Here is a 25,960-nt window from a genome sequence, read left to right as displayed (position 1 = left end):
GTTGCGGACACAGACGCCTTGCTCCCAGACAAGCTAAACACTTTCTATTTCTTAATTCCTTTCTTTTAATTTTGGGCGATTTGCGTGTATTGTTTTGTATTGTTATTACTGCACTGTTGGAGCTAGGAACATAGGCATTTCACTACATCCGCGATAACAGCTGCACAATATGTGTACGCGACCAATACAATTTTATATTATTTATTTTAAGTCCCTGTCTTGTGACTGTCAAATTTGTAAAGCGCCTCACAATCATCATGCATAACATAGGCACTGCTATCATCCTCCACCACTTCACCAAATCTTTCCCAAACATTACTTTTCTAGCCATCCCTTCTCTTTATTTTCAACTCTCCATTTCGCAGCTTTTCTCTTATTGAATTAAACTCCAACATTGCCCTTTTTGCCTCAGTGGATCGACGTGAACTTTTTCTTCCCATTCCCAAAAGCATTTGGCGAGTAGGCTATTTGGCAATGAGGCTATTTGGCTCGCGTAAAGTTAGGCCCTAAAGCTGCTTACACACTAATGAAAGAAAAATCTCATTGTTGCCTATAGATATAAATTGCACAAGAATGATACACTTACGGAATTTTGTATGTATTGTTTTCTCTTTATTCAACCCACCCTTCATCCACACAATGTTTCATGATCCTAAACCCGCCCGCCCCTTGGATATAGCCGCAGGGCCTGCGGGTTATGAGTCAACCCACGCATCTCTAACGCACACACACACACACACACACACACACACAACACACACACACACACACACACACACACACACACACACACACACACACACACACACACACACACACACACACACACACACACACACACACACACACACACACACACACACACACACACACACACACACACACACACACACACACAGTGCCCTGTTGCGATCTGGTAAGATGAGAGCCTTCTTACCCATCCTCCTGGCCTGGTTTGGTGTCCTCTCAGCAGGCAGAGGGCAGGCTGAGGCTGTAATAGGATCTGGGGCTGGCTCAGGGTGCAGCAGCTACAACATTATTCAGGGAACACAGACATAGAGAGGAGGATCTACATACATGAGAGATGCCTTCTAGTAATCACCCTTGTACAGCCCGGCTCAGACTGACTAGATATGTTTTTTTAAAGTCATAGTTCAGCTCAGCAATCCAAAGCCTATTGTTGGATTTTTGTCATGCATGGGTTACAGTATGTTTGTGTGTGTTGTAATTTGACATTGAGGGTGAACCCTCTTTGACATCTGGTATGTGTGTGTCTGTGTGCGTGTGGGTACGCGCGTGTGTGTGCATTTATACACTACGTATTTATTTCAATTTTAAAAAATTATGTAATTTTTATTATTTACCCCTTTTTCTACCCAATGTTGTGGTATTCAATTGGTAGTTACAGTCTTGTCTCATCGCTGCAACTCCTTATCTGTATTGAACACGAGGGGAGACAGAGGGGATTTCAAGGACAGGGCACAGCAGGTGTTTATTGCAAGGGACCACAGGAGGAGGCAGGTAGCTGGGTCCAGGTGGCAGGCAGAAGGTCATACACAGGGGGTCCAAAAAGGGAACAGTACAGGCAGTACAGGCAGGGAAAAGGCTAGTAGCGTAGTCTGGGAGATCAGGAGATCAGGCAATAGGTAGATAACAGGAAATTCGATAGGCTAAAGTACAAGCAGGGAATAGGCAAAAGGAGTCGTTAGTGAGGCAGGCAAAAACTATCATACACAGGAGGATTAAATTACGGGAAACCCAGCGCTCCGAATAGAAGTGTCACAAAACAAACCTCACAGTGATGGAGTGCAAAGAACTGAACTAATGTGTGATAATGACATACAGGTGATTGGGATCTGGAGAGTGAGCTGTGTTCAGGGGATCTATGTGTTTGAGAGTGTGAGCTGCATTGAGGGGATTTACATGTTTGAGTGTGTGCGTTGGAAGCAGACGTTACACGTATGGACTCGAGAGAGGCAAAGGTCGAGAGCCATGCATCCCCCGAAACACAACCCAACCAAGCCACACTGCCCACTTAACCCAGAAGCACCGATGTGTCAGATGAAACACTGTACACCTGGCGACCATGTCAGCATGCTCTGTGCCCAGTCCACCAAACCCTCCCCTAACCCGGACGACACTGGGCCAATTGTGCGCCGCCCCATGGGTCTCCTGGTCGCGGCTAGCTGCGACAGAGCCTGGACTCGAACCCAGAATCTCTAGTGGCACAGCTATTACTGCGATGCAGTGCCTTAGACCACTGCGCCACTCGGGTAGCCACACTACGTATTTATTTGGACAGTGATGGTAAAACTTTTCATTTGGCTCTAATCTCCAGCATTTTGGATTTGAGATGAAATGTTTCATATGAGGCAACAGTACAGAATGTCACCTTTTGCTTGAGGGTATTTTAATTATCTGTTTTGTCCTTTAGAAATGAAAGAAGTTAATGTGTCTAGTCCCCACATTTGAAGGTATCATAAGTATTTGGACAAATTCACTTGTGTATTAAAGTAGTCAAATGTTTAGTATTTGGTCCCATATTCTTAGCACGCAATGATCTCTCTGGTCACCCCCAAAACCAATTCTTCCTTTGGCCGCCTCTCCTTCCAGTTCTCTGCTGCCAATGACTGGAACGAACTACAAAAATCTCTGAAACTGGAAACACTTATCTCCCTCACTAGCTTTAAGCACCAGCTGTCAGAGCAGCTCATAGATTACTGCACCTGTACATAGCCCATCTATAATTTAGCCCAAACAACTACCTCTTTACCTACTGTATTTATTTATTTATTTTGCTCCTTTGCACCCCATTATTTCTGTCTCTACTTTGCGCTTTCTTCCACTGCAAACCAACCATTCCAGTGTTTTTAGTTTTTATTTTACTTGCTGTGTTGTATTTACTTCGCCACCATGGCCTTTTTATATTTTTATTTATTTATACATATATTTGTTTGCCTTCACCTCCCTTATCTCACCTCACTTGCTCACATTGTATATAGACTTATTTTTTTTTTTTTCACTGTATTATTGACTATATGTTTGTTTTACTCCATGTGTAACTATGTGTTGTTGTATGTGTCGAACTGCTTTGCTTTATCTTGGCCAGGTCGCAATTGTAAATGAGAACGTGTTCTCAATTTGCCTACCTGGTTAAATAAAGGTTAAATAAATAAATAAATAAACATGAAGTTTGTGACTCTACAAACTCGTTGTATGCATTTGCAGTTTATTTCGGTTGTGTTTTGGATTATGTTGTGCCGAATAGAAATTAATGGTAAATAATGCATTGTGTCATTTTGGAATAAATTTGATTGTAAATAAGAATAGAATATGTTTCTGAACTCTTCTACATTAATGTGGATGCTAACATGATTACGGATAATCATTAACGAATTGTGTCTAATGATGAATGAGAAAGTTACATAGCCATAAATATCATACCCCCCCAAAATGCTAACCTCTTCTGTTATTCGTAACGGTGAGAGGGTAGCATGTTTTAGGGGTATGATCTTTGTGCATCTGTAAGTTTCTCACTCATAATCATTATCCACGATTCGTTCATGATTATCTGTAATCATGGTAGCATCCACATTCATATAGAAGTGTTCAGAAACATATTCCATTCTTATTTATATTTACAGTAAAGTACATTCTGTACTGTCGTCTCATATGAACATTTGATCTCAAATCCAAAATGCTGGAGTATAGAGCCAAATTAATAGTTTTAGCTTCGCTTTCCAAATATATACGCAGGGGAGTGTGTGGGTATGCAATTCTGAATGTGAGTTTCTTCATGTGCGTAATCCCCACTTGAAGTGGCTTGACAATAGCCTCTTACACCATAGTAATTGAGACTAATGATGCACATTATCTTTCCTGACAGACCAAAGGAGTGGGAAGAGGCTTTTCTAAGTGAACAACAGTGACATTTAAAAAGAGGGCCTGCAGGCTGAGATCTACAGTGTTGTGAAAAAGTATTTTCCCCCTTTCTGATTTTCTCGATTTGTGCATATTTTTTATACTGAATGTTATCAGATCTTCAACCAAAACCTAATATTAGATAAAAGGAACCTGAGTTTACAAATAACAAAAAAAGTGATACTACTTTAATTTAATTAACAAAGTTATGTAAAACCCAACACTCAGTAACTGGATGTGCCACCTTTAGCTGCAATGACTGCAACCAAACGCTTCCTGTAGTTGTTAGTCAGTCTCTCACATCGCTGTGAAGGAATTTTGTCCCACTCTTGCCTTAATAGAAGGAACCATGAATTATTCTCTGTATCAGAGAATTCTACAGGAGAATGTCAGGCCATGCGTCTATGAGCTGAAGCTGAAGAGCAGCTGGGTCATGCAGCAAGGCCATGATGCAAAACACACAATCAAGTCTACATGAAAATGGCTAAAAAGCAACACATTTGAAGTTTTGGAATGGCCTAGCTAAAGCCCAGACCTAATCCCAATTGAGATGTTGTGGCAGGACTTGAAACATGCAGTTCATGCTTGAAAACCCACAAATGTCACTTAGTTAAAGCAGTTCTGCATGCAAGAGTGGGCCAAAATTCTCCCACAGCGACGTGAGAAACTGAACAACAACTGCAGGAAGCGTTTGGTTGGAGTCATTGCAGCCAAAGGTGGCACAACCACACATTGACTGTAAGGGGGTAATTACTTTTTCACACAGGGGCATTGGGTGTTGCATAACTTTGTTTATGAAATAAATTAAATTGTTGTTTTATTTGTTCACTCAGGTTCCCTTGATTAAATATTAGTTTTTGTTTGAAGATGTGATTAAATATTAGTTTTTGTTTGAAGATGTGATAAGTCAGTATAACAAATATGCAAAAGTAGAGAAAATTCAAAAGGGGGCAAATACTTTTTCACAGCACTGTATGTGTTCAGTACCACCTTTCAATCTGATGGGATTTATTGTGAGCCTGTTCTTAGACACCCACCTCTCTGCCTGTCACCTCCTGTAAGATATTAATTATTGAGGAAGAGAGTCTTGTCCAACCCCTGATACGTCCTCAATGTACGTGTCACTGTACGTGTTTTTTACTGAAAAAAACACGACTTCACATGTTGAAATTCACATGATTTCACCTGAAATTTCATGTGAAATCATGTGTTTTTGGAACACTTCACGTGTTCACGTGTGAAATTCATGTGTTTTTTCCCGTAATGGCCTACACGTCCCCCCTAGGGAGACGTCATTGTCCTCTGTCACCAACACCTTCAATTATTCACCACAAACCCAGAGCCAACCAACATAGTCTATCCGAGTCCCTGGCTATGGTATACACATTTTTTTTCAGCCAGCGCCTCAGAAAATGTCATCAGCAGTCAGAGTTTGTGTACAAAGATTGGAGAGTAACATGCTGACCACACCGCTCGCGTGCATGTTGATTTTGTCCATCTACACCAGACGTGATCAGGACACGCAGGTTGAAAAATCTGAACCAACTATATTAATTTGGGGACAGGTTGAAAAGCATTAAACATTTATAGCAATTTAGCTAGCTAGCTTGCTGTTGCTAGCTAATTTGTCCTGGGATATAAACATTGGTTTGTTATTTTACCTGAAATGCACAAGGTCCTCTACTCCGACAATTAATCCACAGATAAACCAAGTTTGTTTCTAGTAATCTCTCCTCCTTCAGAGTTCTTCTTCTTTGGACTTGGACCAACTTTAAGGTGTATTACCACCACCAACTGGACTGGAGTGTGGACCTCTGTTCATCTTTCAATCACCCACATGGGTATATGCTCCTAAAAACCAATAAGGAGATGGGAGAGGCGGGTTCTATTTTAGCGCCTGGCCTCGCAGATGCTCGTTGACATGCGCGAGCATTGTGAGTGCAATGATTGAATAACATGTATGTTTAAACTTATTTTTCAAAGCTAGCGAGCGAGACGCGGGCGGTGTGGTCAGCATGTTATTATAGCCGATCTGTGGAAGCCTGCTAATGCTCTTTTCTCTCCATCCATTGCCTGCTCATCGAGCAAAGCCGCCTCAGAGATTTGTAGATGTTGCGTTTGTTTAATGGCACGAATGCTGCCAAATAACATTGATTGGCGAGGACAGGAGTTTTATCCCCACAGTGATTTATTAACACAGTATTAAATCTAATTGGTTAAATGCAGAATGATAGCTAGACTTGAGAGCTTAATGTATCCCTGAATAGCTTGGAAAATCTCCTCTGTTGTGGATGAATGGTTCAGTAGATGTCCCCATAGACATGTTAGCAGTGCCATTAAAAAGACTGAATATAGAGGTAATGCACTTAAGGGAGTTATCTAGAGCTCTGCTCAGCAGTGGGCTTCAGCACAGCATTATCGTTCTCATTAACACTCAAATGTGAAGCTGAGATAAAGTCTGACATTAACTTCACTTTGTAGACAAAGTCTTTGCAGCAGATGGACTTTAGAGACAGAGATGAAATAGTCATAACCCACTGGGCACATACTGGTGGAATCAACGTTGTTTCCACTTCATTTCAATGAAATTACGTTGAACCAACGTGGATAAGATGTTGAATTGACGTCTGTGCCCAGTGGGAAGTGTCACACTGGAGACGAAGGTGTATGAATATTATAAATATTGATTTCCTCCCTAGGATCTTCCTCTCAGACAGGCTGACAGACCCCAAGGCAAACGCTCTGCTTTACCACTCTTCTGGCTGTGTCACTTTCATCTGGCTTCATCGTAGGAGACAGTCATATCGCTACTAAACAATTATAGATTTGCTCTCCAAGAAACCTTCTAGACCCGCCCAGTTTCCCGATATTAAATGCAAGGTTATATTTAAGCAAAAATGCCTGAGGAGGTGTGGTTTTATGGGAAATATACCATGGCTAAGGTCTGTTGCTAGGCATGACACAACCCGTCAAATACCACAACCCCCCCCAAGGTGCCTTACTGCTATTATAAACTGGTTACCAACGTACTGCAATTAGAGCAGTAAAAATGCATGTTTTGTCATAGCCGTGGTATATGGTCTGATATGCCATGGCTGTTAGCCAATCAGCATTCAGGGCTCGAACCACCCAGTTTATAATACTGGAATATGTTAATGCTTGGAAGGAAACCACCTGTTTTACGGAAAAATGAAATATTCAATGATGTTGTTTAGACAAGGAAAGTCAGAGAGGGTCAGACCCGTTGCTTTAGACAAAATTGTCATTGTCATTCCTGTTCGTATCTTCACTGTCTTTCCTTTTTAGCTGTACATTGTAGAGGCAGACAGTACTGCAGCTGGGCTGGCTGTTGTCTATTCTGTAATGGGCTGGGAAGGGCTGGCTGCTGAATGTTAACTGCTGTGTTTGTCCTTTTCCTGCTCTGAGCTTCTGGCCTGTCAGAATACATTCTCTTCCTCAGAGCTTGGAGTCTAGGTCTGCAGCCTCTCCTCTCCTCTGCCTGCCAGCCTAGGGCCCATACATGGAGCCTCAGACACCACAGAGCTCTCTGGCTCACTGACCCCCCATGTCCTGTGAGTCCCCTAACCACCACAGACCACCTCCTCTGCCCTCTGTACCTTCAGATCTGGGCAGTCATCCACGTTCAGACATGTGGCATAGTCTGCTAACAGTCCTCTGCCTACTAGGACCTCTGTCCTTGTGTTTCCCCTCCACACCCCCTGCCTACTCTCCTCAATACTGGTCAGCCCATACAAGTAACCTCAACCAGAGTGTCCCATAGCCAGTGTGGCCCCCTGTGGCCACTGACTCGACTAACCAGAAAAGGTCACTGCCATCACCTCTGCTGCTTTCTGCTTTGGCATCAGTGAGCATAGACTTGCCTCTCCTCACTTTGCCCCAAACCAGAGTTATCATTGTTCAACAGAGCTCTTTCTTCTATGTTGTGTAATCAGCTTTGAAATCCATGCAGTGGCATGTTGGACTGTGATCCCTACAGGGGATCATCACAGTTGTAATTGTTTTGATCAGGCCTAAAACAGAAAGCCAACCCTCAAGTAATTTGTCCTCTTTCTAAGGACTTACGGCTTTATTCTGATGACTGGTCAGCAGTGGTGTTTCTTTGTGTTGAGGAATGATGATAATTCCGAGGCTTGTGGTGAAAGTTGGGCTTTTAACAAGGGCTGCTGGGAAGCCTTAATATGAGAATGGTGTGGCTCAGAGAGAGTTGACGCCTGTCTTACTAACTGATCGACTGACTAGGTGCTTTGAGTGTTGAAGCCTGGCCTCTAAGTGTACCCCCTCTCCCTGGAAGACAGATTGCTATTGATCGGAGCAGCAGGGGAGGGAGTTGGAGCGCTGTCCAGGGTACTGAAGAAGTATTATCCGATACTCTCACACATACACGCACACGGACACACGCTGGATTGATGGAGTGGTTTGATGTTGAGATGAGTGCTTATTCTCACTATTTCTGGCGGAGGGAGCTGGGGAGATGGGGATCGATGGATGGGAGAGACTGAGCAGCAGGGTTATGGTCAATTCCAATTTAATTTGAAATTCCAATTAAATTATTGAATTCACTCAAGTGGAGAATTTATGTTGAATTCAATTTCGAATTTCAACAATCATTCAAATTATGTAATTGTAATTGAATTGTAGTAAGACTGTTTGGACTTTTTGAATTGGAATTTAATTGGAATTTCATATGTGGAATGTAATATAATTTAATTTAATTAGAATTCAGTATTTTACATTTCCTAGTTAATGGAATTAATGCACATAGTATCAAATGTTGAATGCAGAATTTGTTTTAAAATATTTCTATATTTGCAGTATAGCTTGGCTGTTTAAACAGTGACATGATCAGCCTGAAAGCCTGAGGGAATTTAAATCTAATTGGAAGTTGTGGAATTGTTGGGGATAAAATTTAATTGGGAATTTAAATATTGGAATTTACCTAACATTGGAATTTAGAATAATTTAATTATCTCTGAATTCAAAGACTGATCTGGAATTTGCATTGAATTACATGGAATTTACAGCAAGAGAGAATTGAAGTATAATTGAATTTGTGGAATTAACCCCAACCCTGCTGAGCAGGAAATATACTCTGAGGGAGGGAATGGAGCATGAGAAACACTGACAGCAGGAGTGCCTTCAGGTCTTCGAGCCAAACAGAATATTGAAAACAGACAACATTAGAGGAGACATATGAATCCTTGGTTACTAAGCCTCTTTTTAGAAATACTTACTCTCTTTGAAATGTATTTTTGTCATTGTCAGAGAGAAGGTGCTGTGTGTGTGTGTGTGTGTGTGTGTGTGTGTGTGTGTGTGTGTGTGTGTGTGTGTGTGTGTGTGTGTGTGTGTGTGTGTGTGTGTGTGTGTGTGTGTGTGTGTGTGTGTGTGTGTGTGTGTGTGTGTGTGTGTGTGTGTGTGTGATAGCAGTGCCAGTGTTGTGTGCTAGAACTCTGCAGGGTTGAGCTGACAGGACAGCACCACCACAGCGCAGGATTATAAAGTGATGTCTGACTGTCTGACTGACTGTCCTGCTGCTACTTCATACTTCACTCTCTCTCTCTCTCTCTTTCTCTCACTCACTACTCCCTTTCTGTCTGCCCCGTACCTCTCTCTCTTTCTCTAACTCTTCCTCTATTTCCCTCTGAGTTCCCTGACAAACTAAATGTGTGTGTTTGTTTTACAGCTGTCGTGGTAATTTCCTGTATTACTAAATGATGAGAGTTTACAAACCACACACAAGTCAGAGTTATATTTTGAAGTCCATCTTTAATTATATGAGCTTCACCATAGCCCTTTGACTCTCAGATCAATTCAGTGTCTATAAATGAATTCTCTGAGAGTCCTTACAAAACAATTCTTAGTATCTTTTATAGCCAAGATACACCCCTCTCAACTCACATGACGAACCACAGATCTTAGGAACTTCACAAAGAAAGACTTTTACTTGAGAGAGCAGTATCCCATAGCCAGATAGCATTAGCTATAAATTATTGTTCAGTTTGGTCTCTTAGACGAGGTTCTACTTCTCGTTCTTGGTTCTTCATATTACCAAAACAAATTACCTCATCCAATGGCATATATCAATTGTCAATTCTAGATCTCAAATACACCCCCTCTTCTCCCCACTCCTGGAGAAGCTCACTAAGGGGAGTGAACCTCTAGGTCATATACTATGAAAGATAAGTTCAACATCAGAGGGGTGGTATAATGGTTCCAGACACTGCCATACTCCTCCCCGCAATGGGAAAAGGAGGGTATGACTGGCATACAGACATAGTGGAGCCCTTCACATGGTTTCACAGATATATTCACATATGCAAGACAATGGTCAAACCTGACTTCTCCCTTTCTGATATTCTGCATATTACCAGACATGTAAAAGACAAGCCTGACCTCTCCCCTCTCTGGGCCCCAAGTGACTTTTTCCCTAGAGGAGAAAGGAAAATGCAACTGCCAACAGTATAGTCTAAAAGAAGACATTCTAATGACAAGTATAAAATAAATAAAACATCTTATTTATCTATGTTACCTAACTAATTCTGATTCAGCTACGACACAGCACAAACCCAATACCTATTCTGGTATCACTCACTCTTACTCTCTGAGCTCAACAGTAGGTATCAGATGCTTCTGACGGTGTAAGGTGCGTGTGCGTGTGCGTGTGCGCGTGTGTGCGTGCGTGCGTGCGCGCGCGCGCGCGCGTGTGTGTTTGTCAGAAAATGCTGCGCCTCTGCTCTCCTCAGCCCAAGGACAACTGCACTATGCTGATGAGAACCTATGGGGAGCCAGTCTACGTGACCACACTTCATAAAACAGTATTATACCCAGGCCGTGACACTAAAGGATGCCCCAGGCTTTACTGACACTGGGGAACTGACTAACTGGCTCTCTACATGAGCAAATGGTTTAGTCAATTATTCCCCATCTTACCTTTGCTCTGTGTGCGACAGAGGATCATCACTTCAATAGGAAGTTATTGAGTGTGTCTGAGGTGTTCAACACAGTTCATCAGCTAACGTGATAGGGCCTTAGTTTGATTGGCTATTTGTCTTTGACTGCTCTAAAATATATGATGCTAAAGCTAATTGGTCCGATCTCTCTCTTTTTGCAGACCTGCAGCTCTGGATCGAAAGCCTGCGGAACTCAGTACCTTGAATGACGGCTACCAGATCCGCATCTGAGACTCATTCTCCTGCTGTCCGCGACTCCCTACCCCCATCCCACCCTCTCCTGTCCATGGTGCTTCTTTCCCCCCCCCCCCCCCCAGTCCGCCTCACAAACCCTCAAATGGGATATCTATTTAACAGACATTGTGTATATCATATTCATAAAGTATTTATAGGGTTTTACCAGCCTCTTCTAAAAGGGTGAATATGATGACATTATGCTCAGTGCTAAACTGGAGGTTGACATCCAGTACGAACACATACATCATAAGTATTTCAACATTGCTCTACTCCTGAAGGACAGTATGCCTTCTGTATACACATCTATTATGTTTTGAATAAAGGACTTGTGTCTAAATAGCGGACATCATATCAAGATCTCTCATGCCTTTAGGGAAGTACATACTGTATGTGTGGGTGCTCTACATTGTTTTATGTAAAAAGGAGATCAACAGTTACACTTCAGTCACATTTACAATGTGAAGCGAGCTTTAAAAGCTGTGAATTTGATGCTGACATCATGTAAAAAAGATCAAATAGTGTGACATATCTATTTTTTCAAGCCCTTCATAAAATGTAAAGATTCTTTAGATTGAATAGTTGTTGTTTTGCCTAAGCCTGTAAAGAATGTTGAGTAGTTATCCGCTGGGCTGAGCTGCAGCTCAGTGTGATGATTAGAAGTGAATGAGAGAGAGAGAGAGAGAGGTACTGTAGGCCTGAGGTGAGGGGAACCCAGCGGGGCCAAAGACCAAAGCAGTCAAGCAGAGAGCCTGCTGAGTACTGCGGCAAACCCCAGCCTTGACTGACTCCCTGTTAGCTCTGGGTTAGATTACCCCCTCTGTCTCTGTCGGCCCGCCCTCCTCTCTCACAGATACAGCATAAACCAGGGCTCTCCAACCCTGTTCCTGGAAAGCTACTCTCCTGTAGGTTTTCACTCCAACGCCAGTTGTAACTAACCTGATTCAACTTATCAACCAGCTAATTATTAGAATCAGGTGTGCTAGATTAGGGTTGGAGTGAAAACCTACAGGACGGTAGCTCTCCCGGAACAGGGTTGGGGATCCCTGGTATAGATCAATTCATGTTTTAAGCAATTTTTCTCGTAAAGAAATCAAAGCTGGTGACAATGATGCTTTGGAGCTTAGCCAGAACATGACCTTTTATTCCAAAAATAATTTGACAGTGACGTTGGTTTGAATCTAGCCTCTGCGGAGTCACTCTAAAACGCTAACATCCAGTTAACGCTAACGCCTGTTACGTTAAGTTAGGTTCAATCAAATGTCAACTCTTTTATGCCTCACTATACAGTTGTATGCAAAAACATATGTTTGATAATGTTATGTAGTTCCTAACTAGAGGCCTTTCTTGAAGTTAAGAATGCAAACACAGAACTGAACACCGCAAGACGGACATATCAATCAAATCAAAGCTCCTCATTTGCCTTCTTAACTGCCTGGATGCATTGTCAAAATTGTTTAGAATGTTTTTTTATTGTATTCAAAAATCATCATCATCAGATATGCAGGAGGGTGCCAACTGAACAATATCAGATTTTGTAGCATTTGGTTAAAGAAGCTATGCACATCAAACAGATAATGATAGATTACCGTATGTCTTCCTCAATCCAAATGGTTTCTAGATTGCAGCAGAATTGAAATCCAGTCTTGTTATATTGAATTTTGAACAATATCAGTGCAGTGATGTTTCATATGATCCTTTTTGATTAGTGTGAATTGGTGCTGCTAGTCTGACAGTATACCATTAAGGCCAACATCATTGGTACCAGCCGTCTGAAAGACTACTCTAAGCACAAAACAGCCAGCTTAATATTTGACTTTGGTTTTACAGTCATACAGAAGCACAATGCGCTTCTTTTTTACACAATACAATCCTTTGTCTAATCTATATAGGCTAGGTTTAACACTCTTATTGTTAAAAACTGCCGTAATAAAGACTTACCGGGAGAAAAGACTGCTTTCACTGCTGCAAATCTGAGAACTGAAAGATAGTACTTGAAAAGGATGTGGCTTAAATAGATTTTTTACTCATAACTGTTTAGTTTTGAGCTAAATCATGTTATGGATGAGTTCCATTGGTGATTTTTTGCTGTTTCTTGAACAAATATATTACTCAGTACAGTGTTTAATCATGCAGTTTGTTGTTTTTATGATGTGGTGGAAACACATCATAAAACACATTGTTTTGATGATGATGATGATGATGATGTAGTATTCTTTGGACGATGCGTGATTTTAAAGAAGGACACTCCACATTGTAGCAGTATCAATTTTCAAAGGCCTTGCTTAGTTAACAGGTTGAACACTAAATAGGCTTGAAACGTTACGTACCATCCAACGGGATACGGTTGAAGAAAAACGGTACCACTCCTCATGATGACTGTAGATGGGTTTTTTAGCGATTTTGTATTTACCAAATGGTGGTTTAAAAATATATATATAAGAATCAAGTTATCTGAATAACTGCCTAATATGAGTAACCTGAAAATAGCTGCCACCACTATAATGCACCACCACCTACTGCATTCAGTGGTTGATAACTTAAAAGGCAATGTTGTTGGGGCTAAGCGCTACTGAATATTTAGCTGTTTTCTAAGCATGATGTGGAACTTTACTTAACCTGTGTTTACAACTGTAACTCAGCTTTTAGATGAGACTACTTTGCCTGTATTAAAGTGCATTTCATGAGGGGTGTTCTCTTGGCCTCTTCTCATAAATGGCAATGTAAGTGACTAGAACTCTGGGTGTTAGTGTTCTCTCTATACTAATGCCGCTAGAGCTACCAGTTGGCTGGTAATGTTGTCATATCTTTCTGGAAAGGGCTGATTTTTGTCCCATTGGCTGAAGTGGAAGAGAAGAAGTATTGATGGTAGATCAACAGCAGAACTAATGGAAGCATTTCTTAAGCCCCGTTTATACCTGGTTCTAGCATGCGCCCTTTGACCTGATTGTGTCCATTTGCTTTTAGCCAAATCCTTTTAGAGCAATAATTTCATGTTTTAAAAGTTATCCTAGATCAGGATTAATTGTTTGAATGGTAAGATGCCAATCATTTGAGTATGTTGTTTTTTGTAGACCGGTGTATACAATCAAAAGACACATTATGATCTGATTGTGTGGGCACAATTAGAATGTGGGCAAGATCAGGACCAAGGATGCATGTTTAGCGCCAGGTATGAACGAGGCTTCAAAAGCCCTGATGTGGCTAACAGAACTCACTATTCTCTTGAAATGAGCCTTCAGAATCTGTCCCTGTTGTTTTTACATGTATGATGATGACAAAGCGTTATTTTTGCATTATTACCACTGGTGGAAGATGATGTCCTCCCAACTCCTACTGTCACAATGATCAGTTGACAATGTTTTTTATCAACTGTAGCATGTTATAATAAAAAATGATTTATCTTTTTAATTCTGTCTTTGTTGTTATTACTTTACACAAAAGGAAGGACTAGACCGGGCCGATTTGACCCCATCGGGGTAAATATAAATGCTGAAATTCTAGAATATTCCCCAGTAGGCTATGGTTTCATACTGCACTGATATCTCTCTGTATATAGTCAGGCACAGGATGCCAGGTCTCTATTAATATGTTTACACCAGCTGTGTGTGACATGCAACAACACAGAGAGACGATTTATAAAATGAATCCCTAATTTCTCATCTCTGAAGCAGCTCATGGAATGCTGGGGAACGTTATACCTCTCTCTCGCTCTTTTTCTCTGTAGTGTATACTCAGTGGTGTAAAGTACTTAAGTAAAAATACTTTAAAGTACTACTTAAGTAGTTTTTTTGGACTATTTATGTTTTGGACAACTTTAACTTTTATTTCACTACATTCCTAAAGAAAATAATGTACTTTTTACTCCATACATTTTCCCTGACACCCAAATGTACTCCTTACATTTTGAATGCTTAACAGGACAGGGAAATTGTCTAATTCCCACACTTATCAAGAGAACATCTCTGGTCATCCCTACTGCCTCTGATCTGGCAGACTCACTAAACACATGCTTCGTTTGTAAATTAAGTGTTGGAGTGTGCCCCTGGCTATCTGTAAAAAATATATATATGCAAATGGTGCCATCTGGTTTGCTTAAGGATTTTGGACTGATTTATACTTTTACTTTTGATACTTAACTATATTTTAGCAATAACATTGACTTTGATACTTCTGTATATTTGGAACCAAATACTTGGACTTTTACTCAAATAGTATTTTACTGGGTGACTTTTCCATTTACTTGAGTCATTTTCTATTAAGGTATCTTTAATATTAATCAATTACGACAGTTGGGTACATTCCCACCATTGTGTATAGTTAGAAAATAAATGTGATAAACCCCAATACTTTCTGACCTTTTTTTCTATCCCTCATTCCCACATATCTAAATTACACAATAGGAAATCGTCAATGAGGTTAAAGGACAAGAGCTAAGGAAAGGACTCATCTTCAAAGTATTAGGATTCATCCCATGTCTAAGCAAGAAGATGAGTCATCATCAATGAGGCTGGATCTCACCAACCGTCAAACGATCAGCCTGTGAATGCTTTCATCCCAGAAATCCCACAAAGCAGCAGCAGCAGCTTTGCAATATCAGCAGAACATCACTGAACTCTAAAACCAGAGACGTGAGTCCTAATGGCCTTAATTCACAGTTCACACCACCATGTATTGGTTAGGTGGTGAGGAATTCAGATGGAGAAAAATACAGAAAGACAAAGAACAGCACATTACAAGAACATTTGAGTGATGTGGACTTGAGATAAAACAAGTCAAAGATGATCAACCAAAGCAAGTCGAGTTTATTTGAATGGGACATGGGTGTGAAGTGTCTACTTTTGTTTAAAAACCTTGGCATGTCCCTGGCAAGGAAACACACACTAATTCAATTTGGCCACAGACTTGATCATATTTTGACTAGAATGTCAGCAGTGTCAAAACAGAATTAAGGCCACATAGTGATACACGTTTACAAGCAGCGGTTTGTGTGCTAGAGCAGGGCGGCTGAAAGCACTAATGTGGCCATTATATAAGGCAACCAAATACAATAGATTTTGGAGAGTTGCTTCTTTCACGACAAGAAATTCCAAATTCAATGTCCTCAAACTCTGACTTAGTTTCGGTCTAAAGAAAAAGAGTGATGTGCAATATTAGGAACAAATGTAAGGATTCTGCAGTGTGTAGAATATTGAAAACACTCCCAACGTTTTGAGAGAAATTGCCTGTCAGGAGGCTGACTCCAGTGATTCTTCATCTAAAGGCAGAGATGACTGTTCTGTTCCTATAAATTAGCTTTTCACCTAACGCACAAGCAGGTTCGTCTCTCAAGGTTATGTACCCTGGGTTAATTTCCATTCCTCTCCGGGTGAGAAAACTCTCACTTTTCTCTGATCAGCTCGTGGGAGCTTCTCTGTCCACCTGTGTGCCTTTGGTTATCAAACAATCCCTGGAACTCATTCAATGTAATGTGACATAATTACAGAGCGGAACTATATGCATGTACAAGGTGTCTTTAGTTGCAGGTATTTTATTGTGCTAAATAAGGTACAATAGCTGTAACATAATAGCCTTCATTTTCAATACCAATATTATCAAACCAAATAGTATGTGCTCATGTGCATAATGACATAATGAATAAAACATGTAGATTTCTCAGTGCTATTCCTTATCAGCAGCACATTTTCAAATGAATTCATGTCAACATTTATTAAAACCATTCAAATATAAAAATGTCTCTTTTCATAATATCTTCAACCAATGTAAAATAAGATAAAAAGTATTTGGAAAAGTGTAAACATCTCGACGCAGTAGCCTATATCTATCCACTAGAGATAGGCACACTGCCAAGTTGCAAGATCATCAATAAATGTCATTCAAATGACAGCCTTTCTCTGTGGTGATATGAAAATATGAGAGACAGAAGCTATTGGTTGCTGGTTAGAGGTATGGGTGAATTCCCTGGTCTCTCCAGTTCTTTGACCTCCAGGTCTGTTTGAGGCTCTGACCCTTAACCCTTGACATCCAGTCTCAGGGGCAGAGGCGGAAGTGGGCCAGTATGAGCAGATGGTCAGAGGAGTTGTGCTCGAGGTCTGTCCCACCAGGACCAGTCTGGCCAGCAGCTGCAGCCTTCGCCTGGGCAATGGGCCCTCTGGGAGTAACATACAACAGGCATGGTTAAAGCCCTGACGTTTCCCTAATGATGTGATCTTAGTGAAGAAAAACGCAGGGTCCTAGTCATGGTTACATAATTGCAGCCTGGGAGACTAATCACCTCCACAGCTCACTGCACTGCAGCAAAGCAGACTGCAGCATCTGTAGAGTTCACATTACAAGAACCACCTTATCATAAATAATATTTTGGATCGTCAGATCCCACTCTGCTTTAAAGTATAAAAATCTACCAACAAATCCTGTGTTGTATGTAGTGTACAGTACCAGTCAAGTTTGGACACACCTACTCATTCAATGGCCTTTCTTTATTTGGACTATTTTCTACATTGTAGAAGAGTAGTGAAGACATCAACACAATTAAATAACACAAATGGAATCATGTAGTAAAAAGTGTTTGAGATTCTTCAAAGTAGCCACCCTTTGCATTGATGACAGCTTTGCACACTCTTGGCATTCTCTCAACCAGTTTCACCTGGAAAGCTTTTCCAACAGTCTTGAAGGAGTTCCCACATATGCTGAGCACTTGTTGGCTGCTTTTCCTTCATTCTGTGGTCCAACTCATCCCAAACCATCTCAATTGGGTTGAGGCCGGGTGACTGTGGAGGCCAGGTAATCTGATGCAGCACTCCATCACTCTTCTTGGTCAAAAAGCCCCTACACAGCCTGAAGGTGTATTGGGTCATTGTCCTGTTGAAAAAGCAAATATAGTCCCACTAAGCGCAAACCAGATACGATGGCGTATTGCTGCAGAATGCTGTGGTAGCCATGCTGGTTAAGTGTGCCTTGAATTCTAAATAAATCACAGTGTCACCAGCAGAGCACCCCCACATCATTACACCTTCTCCTCCATGCTTCACAGTGGGAACTACACATGCAGAGATCATCCATTCAAATAAAATAAAATGTTATTGGTCACATACACATGGTTAGCAGATGTTAATGCGAGAGTAGCGTAATGCTTGTGCTTCTAGTTCCGGCAGTGCAGTAATAGTTACTAACAAGTAATCAAACAATTTCACAACAACTACCTTATACACACAAGTGTAAAGGAATGAATAAGAATATGTACATATAAATATATGGATGAACGATGGCCGAACGGCATAGGCAAGATGCAGTAGATGGTATAGAGTACAGTATATACATATGAGATGAGTAATGTAGGGTATGTAAACATTATATAAAGTGGCATTGTTTAAAGTGACTAGTGATACATTTATTACATCCAATTTTTCTGTCTCACAAAGACACGGCGGTTGGAACCAAAAATCTCAAATTTGGACTCATCAGACCAAAGGACAGATTTCCACCGGTCTAATGTCCATTGCTCGTGTTTCTTGGCCCAAGCAAGTCTCTTCTTCTTATTGGTTTCCTTTAGTAGTGGTTTCTTTGCAGCAATTCGACAATGAAGGCCTGATTCATGCAGTCTCCAGGTGGTGATCTCAGACCTGCCGTCCTCTGTCAGGTAGTGGGAGTAGGTTGACGTCAGCCTCAGACTGTGCTCTATACTGGGTCTGGACTCACTGGTGGGACATGGGGAGGGGGAGAGACACACTGTCACACAGGGCACAGGCTTAACTTCAACTGTTAATTAACGCGGACAGATGCTCCTTTAAGTTGGAGCACTGCAATGACTGCACTGGACAAACAATGATGATTATCCAGGGACTTGTCACTTCTCCCTATGAGCAGTTCCACTCGCTTCACGTTAATATTGTATGGGAAGGATTTGTCAACTCTTGTCTCCTCTTCTCTCCAATGCATACAAACAGAGACGGCGAGAGAGTGATGAGTGGATGCATCCGATGTGCAGACGCTGATCAAAACAAATTAGAGCTGCGTCGAGCGGCACAGACACTCAACTGAGAATTCGTAGTCGATCGGGGGGAAAAAACACTTCCCTACATTCTGCAAGCAAACGTGCAATCCTTGGAGAATAAAATCAACGAGTTACGTGGAAGATTAAACTACTAACGGGACATTAAAAACTGTAACATCTTATGCTTCACGGAGTCAAGGCTGAACAACGACAATATCAACATTCAGCTGGCTGGTTATATGATGTACCGGTAGGATAGATCAGTGGTGTCTGGTAAGACAAGGGGCGGCGGACTATGTATTTTTGTAAATAACAGTTGGTGCACGATATCTAAGGAAGTCTCGAGGTTTTGCTCGCCTGAGGTAGAATATCTCATGATAAGCTGTAGACCACACTACCTACCGAGAGAGTATTCATCTGTATTCTTTGTAGCTGTTTACATACCACCACAGTCAGAGGCAGGCACTAAGACAGCATTGAATGAGCTGTATTCCACCATAAGCAAACAAGGAATCGCTCACCCAGAGGCGGCGCTCCTAGTAGCTGGGGACTTTAATGCATTCTATCAGCATGTTAAATGTGCAATAATTCTATCCTCCTGATTCCTGCTTACAAGCAAAAATTCAAGCAGGAAGCACCAGTGACTAGGTCAATAAAAAAGTGGTCAGGTGAAGCAGATGCTAAGCTACAGGACTGTTTTGCTAGCACAGACTGGAATACGTTCCGTGATTCCTCCGATGGCATTGAGGAGTACACCACATCAGTCATTGGCTTCATCAATAAGTGCATCGAGGACGTCGTCCCCACAGTGACCGTACGTACATACCCCAACTAGAAGCCATGGTTTACAGGCAACATCCGCACTGAGCTAAAGGCTAGAGCTGCCGCTTTCAAGGAGCGGGACTCTAACCCGGAAGCTTATAAGAAATCCCGCTATGCCCGCCGACAAACCATCAAACAGGCAAAGCGTCAACATAGAACTAAGATCGAATCATACTACACCGGCTCTGGCGCTCGCGGATGTGGCAGGGCTTGCAAACCATTACAGACTACAAAGGGAAGCACAGCTGAAAGCTGCCCAGTGAAACGAGCTTATCAGACAAGCTAAACTACTTCTATGCTCGCTTCGAGGCAAATAACACTGAAACATGCATGAGAGCACCAGCTGTTCCGGAAGACTGTGTGATCACGCTCTCCGCAGAAGATGTGAGTAAGACCTTTAAACAGGTCAACATTCACAAGGCTGCAGGGCCAGACGGATTACCAGGACGTGCACTGTGAGCATGCGCTGACCAACTGGCAAGTGTCTTCACTGACATTTTCAACCTCTCCCTGTTCGAGTCTGTAATACCAACATGTTTTAAGCAGACCACCATAGTGCCTGTGTCCAAGAACACTAAGGTAACCTGCCTAAATGACTACCGACCCGTAGCACTCACGTCTGTAGCCATGAAGTGCTTTGAAAGGCTGGTCATGGCTCACATCAACACCATCATCCCAGAAACCCTAAACCCACTCCAATTTCCATACCGCCCCAACAGATCCACAGATGATGCAATCTCTATTGGACACCACACTGCCCTTTCACATCTGGACAAAAGGAACACCTATGTGAGAATGCTATTAATTGACTACAGCTCAGCATTCAACACCATAGTGCCCTCAAAGCTCAATAAATAAGCTAAGGACCCTGGGACTAAACAACTCCCTCTGCAACTGGATCCTGGACTTCCTGACGGGCCGCCCCCCAGGTGGTAAGGATAGGTAACAACACATCCCCAATGCTGATCCTCAACACAGGGGCCCCTCAGGGGTGTGTGCTCAGTCCCCTTCCTATACTCCCTGTTCACTCATGACTGCACGGCCAGGCATGACTCCAACACCATCATTAAATTTGCCGATGACACAACAGTGGTAAGCCTGATCACCGACAACAATGAGGCAGCCTATAGGGAGGAGGTCAGAGACCTGGCCGTGTGATGCCAGGACAACAACCTCTCCCTCAACGTGATCAAGACAAAGGAGATGATTGTGGACTACAGGAAAAAGAGGACCGAGCATGGCCCCATTTTCATCGACAGGGCTGCAGTGGAGCAGGTTGAAAGCTTCAAGTTCCTTGGTGTCCACATCACCAACAAACTAACATGGTCCAAGCACACCAAGACAGTCGTGAAGAGGGCACGACAAAACCTATTCCCCCTCAGGAGACTGAAAAGATTTGGCATGGGTCCTCAGATCCTCAAAAGGTTGTACAGCTGCACCATCAAAAGTATCCTGACTGGTTGCGTCACTGCCTGGTATGGCAACTGCTCGGCCTCCGACAGCAATGCACTACAGAGGGTAGTGCGAACGGCCCAGTACATCACTGGGGCCAAGCTTCCTGCCATCCAGGACCTCTATACCAGGCGGTGTCAGAGGAAGGCCCTAAAAATTGTCAAAGACTCCAGCCACCCTAGTCATAGACTGTTCTCTCTGCTACCGCACGGCAAGCGGTACCGGAGCGCCAAGTCTAGGTCCAAGAGGCTTCTTTACAGCTTCTACCCCCAAGCCATAAGACTCCTGAACATATTGTTGAATGGCTACCCAGACTATTTGCATTGCCCCCCCCCCCCCCTCTTTACACCACTGCTACTCTCTGTTGTCATCTATGCATAGTCACTTTAATAACTCTACCTACGTGTACATACTACCTCAACTAACCGGTGCCCCCGCACATTGACTCTGTATCAGTACCCCCCTGTATATAGTCTCGTTATTGTTATTTTACTGCTGCTCTTTAATTACCTGTTACTTTTATCACTTATTATTATCTTCTTTTTTTTCAACTGCATTGTTGGTTAGGGGCTTGTAAGTAAGCATTTCACTGTAAGGTCTACACCTGTTGTATTTGGCGCATGTGACTAATACAATTTGATTTGAAAAGCATTAATATTGAAGGTCTGCTGTGAGTCAGAGGAGCTACAGCTGGTGCAGTACCTGACAGGACCAGATCTCCTACAGTTACCTGACAGAACTAACTGACTATAGGGATCACAGGCACTGTCTGTCTCAACTAAATGATTATTTAACCCTGAAATGCAACCGGGGCTAACTGACCTGTTCATAGTTGCCATAGCTTGTGCTTCAAAGTCCTGTACAGACAGGTTGGAGATACACCCATCAACATCTGGGAGGAGAGAAGAGTATTAACATCACATACAGATCAGAGGAAAGACGGGTGTATTTCCTCAGTGTTGGTAATAGCCTAAAGCTGTTCACTGTGAAAGTGTGGGATAAAAGAGAGAGGGTTGGATGATGGGTGACCTGTAGGCGGTAACAGAGTGCGGGAAACATTCTGTTGCTTCACACAGTTTTGTCTAGCATTGTAAAGCAGCTTGCTGTACACTGTTAATTTCACTATCTATTCTTTACTACCTATTGCATCTTAGCCGCTCTGTCACTGTTCATCCATATATATTCTAATCCCATTCCTTTACTAGATTGTGTGTATTAGGTTTTGTCGTGGAATTTGTTAGATATTAGCTTTTGTTGTGGAATTGTTAGATATTACCTGTTAGATACTGCTGCACTGTCGGATCTAGAAGCATAAGCATTTCACTACACTCGCAATAACATCTTCTAACCATGTGTATGTGACCAATAAAAGTTGATTTGATGGCAAAGACAGGGCATTCAACCCAGATTGAAAATTAACTACAAATACTGCAGAAAGATGACGATTGACAGAGAGGAGCTCAACGAACATTCTATAACAGCCCAATTTTTATATCAGGACTCCCGAAATATAATGTTCCCTCTGTAGTAATCAGCTTCAGCCACATAGCTTATTATCCCACTGCAGATTAAGGCTGGGCATGTCGATGATGAAGCCCTCACCTTGCGTATGGGAATGCCGTCGTACTTCAGGCTACTCTCCCTAACAAATTTGTACAGAGGGGACACAGAGTTAAAGTCCCCATAGAGGACGATGGGACAAGAGCTGCCGTCATAGAGGCGGGACACTGTTCTGATTTCTGCAAGCAGCATAGCCAGCTGGGCCAGCTTAATGTCCCCATGCCCGTGTAACGGATGTGAAATGGCTAGCTAGTTAGCGGGTACGCGCTAGTAGCGTTTCAATCAGTTACGTCACTTGCTCTGAGACTTAAGTAGGGTTTCCCCTTGCTCTGCAAGGGCCGTGGCCTTTGTGGAGCGATGGGTAACGATGCTTCGTGGGCGACCGTTGTTGATGTGTGCAGAGGGTCCCTGGTTTGCGCCCGAGGTCGGGGCGAGGGGACGGTTTAAAGTTATACTGTTACATTGATGCTGTTGACCTGGATCACTGGTTGCTGCGGAAAAGGAGGAGGTTGAAAGGGGGGTGAGTGTAACGGATGTGAAATGGCTAGCTAGTTAGCGGGTACGCGCTAGTAGCGTTTCAATCAGTTACGTCACTTGCTCTGAGACTTAAGTAGGGTTTCCCCTTGCTCTGCAAGGGCCGTGGCTTTTGTGGAGCGATGGGTAACGACGCTTCGTGGGTGACTGTTGTCGATGTGTGCAGAGGGTCCCTGGTTCGCGCGAGGGGACGGTACTAAAGTTATACTGTTACACCCGGGGTTTTAAAGGAGGTGTGTGTTGGCCACGCAGTAACAGCACCAAGCCCAGGTTGTCCCGGTCTAGCAGGGGGATGCCCAGGCGGAAGTACTTCACTGGATGACTGGACAGCAGGGAGAAGCAGTCCTTCTAATAGACCCCCACACAGCCACTAGGCTTGCCTGTCCTCTACTTGTACTCCCACTGGTAACCTGGGGAAGGGAATGGGGGGGGGGGGGGGGGGGGACACAACACAACATCAAAGGAAATGTGACATTTCTCATAAACTGTGGGGGGAAATGTACAAAATTTCAATATTTTTGAAAGTGAAGAAAGTGAAAAAGGAAAACCAAGTGGTTTAAGAAATACATTCTATGCCTGTGGCTCCCTCTAGTGGTAATGTTACACGTGCGCTCCAATGGCAATATCTCTTGCTTCTTTACGCAGGCGGATACAAGATTTTCAGTTTAAAACAGGCTGAGTTTACAGCTCAAATGAATAGGCCTGGTCTTAATGAATCTCCCATGGGCAGACTCTGCGTGTAGACCAATAACGAGGAGTATTAGTTCCATGTAAGGGGCTTTCGTCACTGGTTATTTGGATGTATCAGGATCGGGCTAAACCAGTGCTTTCCCTGCTTCACCTCGAGTGCCCACACAGATCGGGGAGTAGGGATTAAGTCTTAACCCTTTACACGCATACCTGTATACACTATAATTGACGTCAGAGCTCAGGCTACGCGCATCACAGTGCTATATTGGTTTTGACTGACAGCAGTTCTGAACTTGATCACTCAAAGCCTATTCCCCTTCAGGAGACTGAACAGATTTGGCATGGGTCCTCAGATCCTCAAAAGTTCTACAGCTGCACCAGAGAGCATCCTGACTGGTTGGAATACCGTCTGGTATGGCAACTGCTTGGCCTCCGACCGCAAGGCACTACAGAGGGTAGTGCGAACAGCTCAGTACATCACTGGGGCCAAGCTTCCTGCCATCCAGAACCTCTACACCAGGCGGTATCAGAGAAAAGCCCAAAAAATGACCAAAGACTCCAGCCTCCCTTGTCATAGGCTGTTCTCTCTGCTACAGCACGGCAAGCGGTACCAGAGCACAAAGTCTAGGTCCAAGAGGCTTCTAAACAGCTTCTACCCCTAAGCCATAAGACTCCTGAACAGCTAATTAAATGGCTACCCTGACTATTTGCATTGCCCGCCCCCATTTTTACGCTGTTGCTCCTCTCTGTTTATTATCCATGCATAGTCACTTTATCTACCAAAATGTACATATTACCTCAATTACCTCGACTAACCTGTGCCCCCGCACACTGACTCTGTACCGGTACCCCCTGTATATACTGTAGCCTCGCTACTGTTATTTTATTTTTGCCACTTAATTCTTTTTTATTTTCTATTTTTCTCATTTATTTATTTTTTACTTCAGTTTATTTTAGTAAATACTTTCTTCACACTTATTTTCTTAAAATGTCATTGTTTGTAAGGTCTACACCTGTTGTATTCAGCGCATGTGACAAATAACATTTGATTTGATGGTTACTCTGTAGATATGTATCTGAAAGAAGTCGCTATGAAAAAGACGCAACAGTCTCTACAAGGCAGAATGTTGAATAAAATCAGATTTACATTTACCGGTTGTGCATGCTGTTGGTCTTTTTGGCAGTAGGCGATGGAGATAGGGTAGGTTTTTTACCCAACTTTTTGCAGCACTGGTAGATTCTGTCGTTTGCGTTCTCAATCTGTTGACGCATTTCACGTAAAGCACAATATGTAAATATTAGCCGAATGTAATTGGCCGAAGAACGTTTCCTCACAATAAGCCGGAAGTGTTAGCCATCTCTTTCTTCTTCCTATTCGATGAGGTTTAATGGCAGATGGCATCCAATAAATGTTGCATTACCGCCACCTACTAGTCTGGAGTCCAAATCCCTTATAAATAAAATAAAAATAAACAAATACTCTGCCATCTAACACTATACTCACACAACAAAATTAACAAATAAAAATAATAAAAACAACACCACCCTACTCCACTATTTAAATATATTTAATCCTACCTCAGGCCAACAACCTGAAAGAATGTGACACCACCACTTAACACACTCTGTAACTCCTGATGTCAAGTCTCGCACACCCAAATACCTCTCTGCAGCTGCCACTACAACCTCAATTTTATGTGACGTTCCATCCCTGCAGTACAGTTGATAACCATTGCTATAAATGTCCAAACATATTGAAACATACAGTTGAAGTCGGAAGATTACA

At 42.5% G+C, this 25,960-nt stretch overlaps 1 protein-coding gene and 1 long non-coding RNA gene across 3 annotated transcripts in view; one reads left to right on the top strand and one right to left on the bottom strand.

Annotated features, from left to right (window-relative positions):
* Positions 1-11,189, top strand: part of LOC139582908 (tubulinyl-Tyr carboxypeptidase 2-like) — a 40,347-nt gene extending 29,158 nt beyond the window's left edge. For both annotated transcript variants that reach the window (XM_071413354.1, XM_071413352.1), the window contains one exon: positions 11,051-11,189. In XM_071413354.1, the coding sequence (XP_071269455.1) occupies positions 11,051-11,120 (70 nt within the window). In that variant the 3' untranslated portion in view covers positions 11,121-11,189. The remainder of the gene's footprint in view (positions 1-11,050) is intronic.
* Positions 11,190-16,635: 5,446 nt separating this feature from the next.
* LOC139582907 (uncharacterized) lies at positions 16,636-25,530 on the bottom strand. The gene is made up of 3 exons (XR_011676445.1): positions 25,328-25,530; positions 22,213-23,894; positions 16,636-18,820 (listed from the first exon to the last, which is right to left on the bottom strand). It is a non-coding gene; the product is annotated as an uncharacterized lncRNA (long non-coding RNA).
* Positions 25,531-25,960: the final 430 nt, after the last annotated feature.

The sequence above is a fragment of the Salvelinus alpinus genome, chromosome 8 (assembly GCF_045679555.1).
Source record: "Salvelinus alpinus chromosome 8, SLU_Salpinus.1, whole genome shotgun sequence".
NCBI lineage: Eukaryota > Metazoa > Chordata > Actinopteri > Salmoniformes > Salmonidae > Salvelinus > Salvelinus alpinus.
The sequence above is the reverse complement of the archived record's forward strand: the minus strand, read 5'-3'. Positions and strand labels throughout refer to the sequence as shown.